A 1580-nucleotide genomic window follows, 5' to 3' on the forward strand; every position below is an offset into this window, starting at 1 on the left:
CCCGGGGCCGGCTCTGGGCAGGGGTGGGGGGCTCGGCACCCCCATCCCGGGGGGGTTTGGGCCTCTCCAAACGCTGGTCCCGGGGAAATGGGGGTCCCTTGGGATTTGGGATTTGAGGGGGGGTCCCCTGGCAGGGAGAGAAGAACCACGGCTTCGACGTCCTGTACCACAACATGAAGCACGGGCAGATCTCCACCAAGGAGCTCGCTGACTTCGTCCGGGAGAGGTACCCGGGGGTGTCCCCAAAACCCTGAGAGGGGGTCCCCAAAACCCTGAGGGGGGTCCCCAAAACCCTGACAGGGGGTCCCCAAAACCCTGAGGGGGGTCCCCAAAACCCTGAGGGGGGTCCCCACAACCCCGGGGAGGGTCCTCAAAACCCTGAGAGGGGGTCCTCAAAACCCTGGGAGGGTCCTCAAAACCCTGGGGAGGGTCCCCAAAACCATGGGGGGGTCCCTAAAACCCTGAGGAGGTCCCCAAAACCCCGGGGAAGGTCCCCAAAACCCTGGGGGGGTCCCCAAAACCCTGAGGGGTCCCCAAAACCCTGAGAGGGGGTCCCCAAAACCCTGAAGGGGTCCCCAAAACCCTGGGGACATCCCTAAAACCCTGAGGGGGTCCCCAAAACCCTGAGGGGGTTCCCAAAACCCTGGAGAGGGGTCCCCAAAGCCCTAGGGAAGGTCCCCAAAACCCTGGGGGAGGGTCCCCAAAACCCTGAAGGGGTTCCCAGAACCCTGGGGGAGGGTCTCCAAAACCCTGAGGGGGTCCCCAAAACCCTGGGAGGGTCCCCAAAACCCTGTCTCCATCCCAAATCCCTCTCCCCACCACCCCAGGGCTGCCATCGAGGAGAACTACGCCAAGGCCATGGTGAAGCTGTCCAAGATGGCCACGAACGGGACCCAGCTGGGGTACGGGGGTTTGGGGCTCCTCCAGGCGGTTTTGGGGACCCCGGGGACCCTCGTGGTGACCCTCTCCCACCTCCCCGAGCAGGACTTTCGCTCCTCTCTGGGAGGTTTTCCGCATCTCCTCGGACAAGCTGGCCCTGTGCCACCTGGAGCTGATGAAGAAGCTGCACGACCTCATCAAGGAGATCTCGCGCTACGGCGAGGAGCAGGGCCGGGTGCACAAGAAGGTAGCGCCGTCCCCCCTTCCCCGTCCTCGTCCCCTCGCTGCTGTCCCCAGCCAGCCCACGCCGCTGTCCCCACGCAGTCCAAGGAGGAGGTGGCGGGGACGCTGGAGGCCGTGCAGCTCCTGCACGGCGTGGCCCAGCTGCTGCCCAAGTCCAAGGAGAGCTACCACAGCAAGTGCCAGGAGTACGAGCGGCTGCGCAAGGAGGGCACCAGCCAGAAGGAGATCGACAAGGTGACAGCCCCCGGTGTCCCCGTCACCCCCTGCCCTGGGTGGTCCCTGGGTGGTCCCTGGGTGGTCCCTGGGTGGTCCCTGGGTGGTTGGTGCCGCCTGTGCTGTCCCCGATGGTCCCGGAGTCCCCTTCAGTGGTGCCCTCGTGGTGGTTCTTGTTCCTCTTCCCTGGTGGTTCTTGAGCCTCCCTGCATGGTGCTGTTGTCCCACAGTGATCCCTGTCACCT

At 65.3% G+C, this 1580-nt stretch overlaps 1 protein-coding gene across 1 annotated transcript in view; it reads left to right on the top strand.

The window, feature by feature from the left end:
• The first annotated feature begins 34 nt into the window (after positions 1 to 34).
• Positions 35 to 1580, top strand: part of LOC107215382 (F-BAR domain only protein 1) — a 5304-nt gene continuing 3758 nt past the window's right edge. Inside the window, exons 1-4 of the mRNA XM_015651491.2 lie at positions 35 to 226; positions 828 to 902; positions 985 to 1126; positions 1204 to 1548. Coding sequence (XP_015506977.1) covers positions 174 to 226; positions 828 to 902; positions 985 to 1126; positions 1204 to 1548 — 615 coding nt within the window. The 5' untranslated portion in view covers positions 35 to 173. The remainder of the gene's footprint in view (positions 227 to 827; positions 903 to 984; positions 1127 to 1203; positions 1549 to 1580) is intronic.

This window comes from Parus major, chromosome 28, assembly GCF_001522545.3.
Source record: "Parus major isolate Abel chromosome 28, Parus_major1.1, whole genome shotgun sequence".
In the NCBI taxonomy this organism is placed as follows: Eukaryota; Metazoa; Chordata; class Aves; order Passeriformes; family Paridae; genus Parus; species Parus major.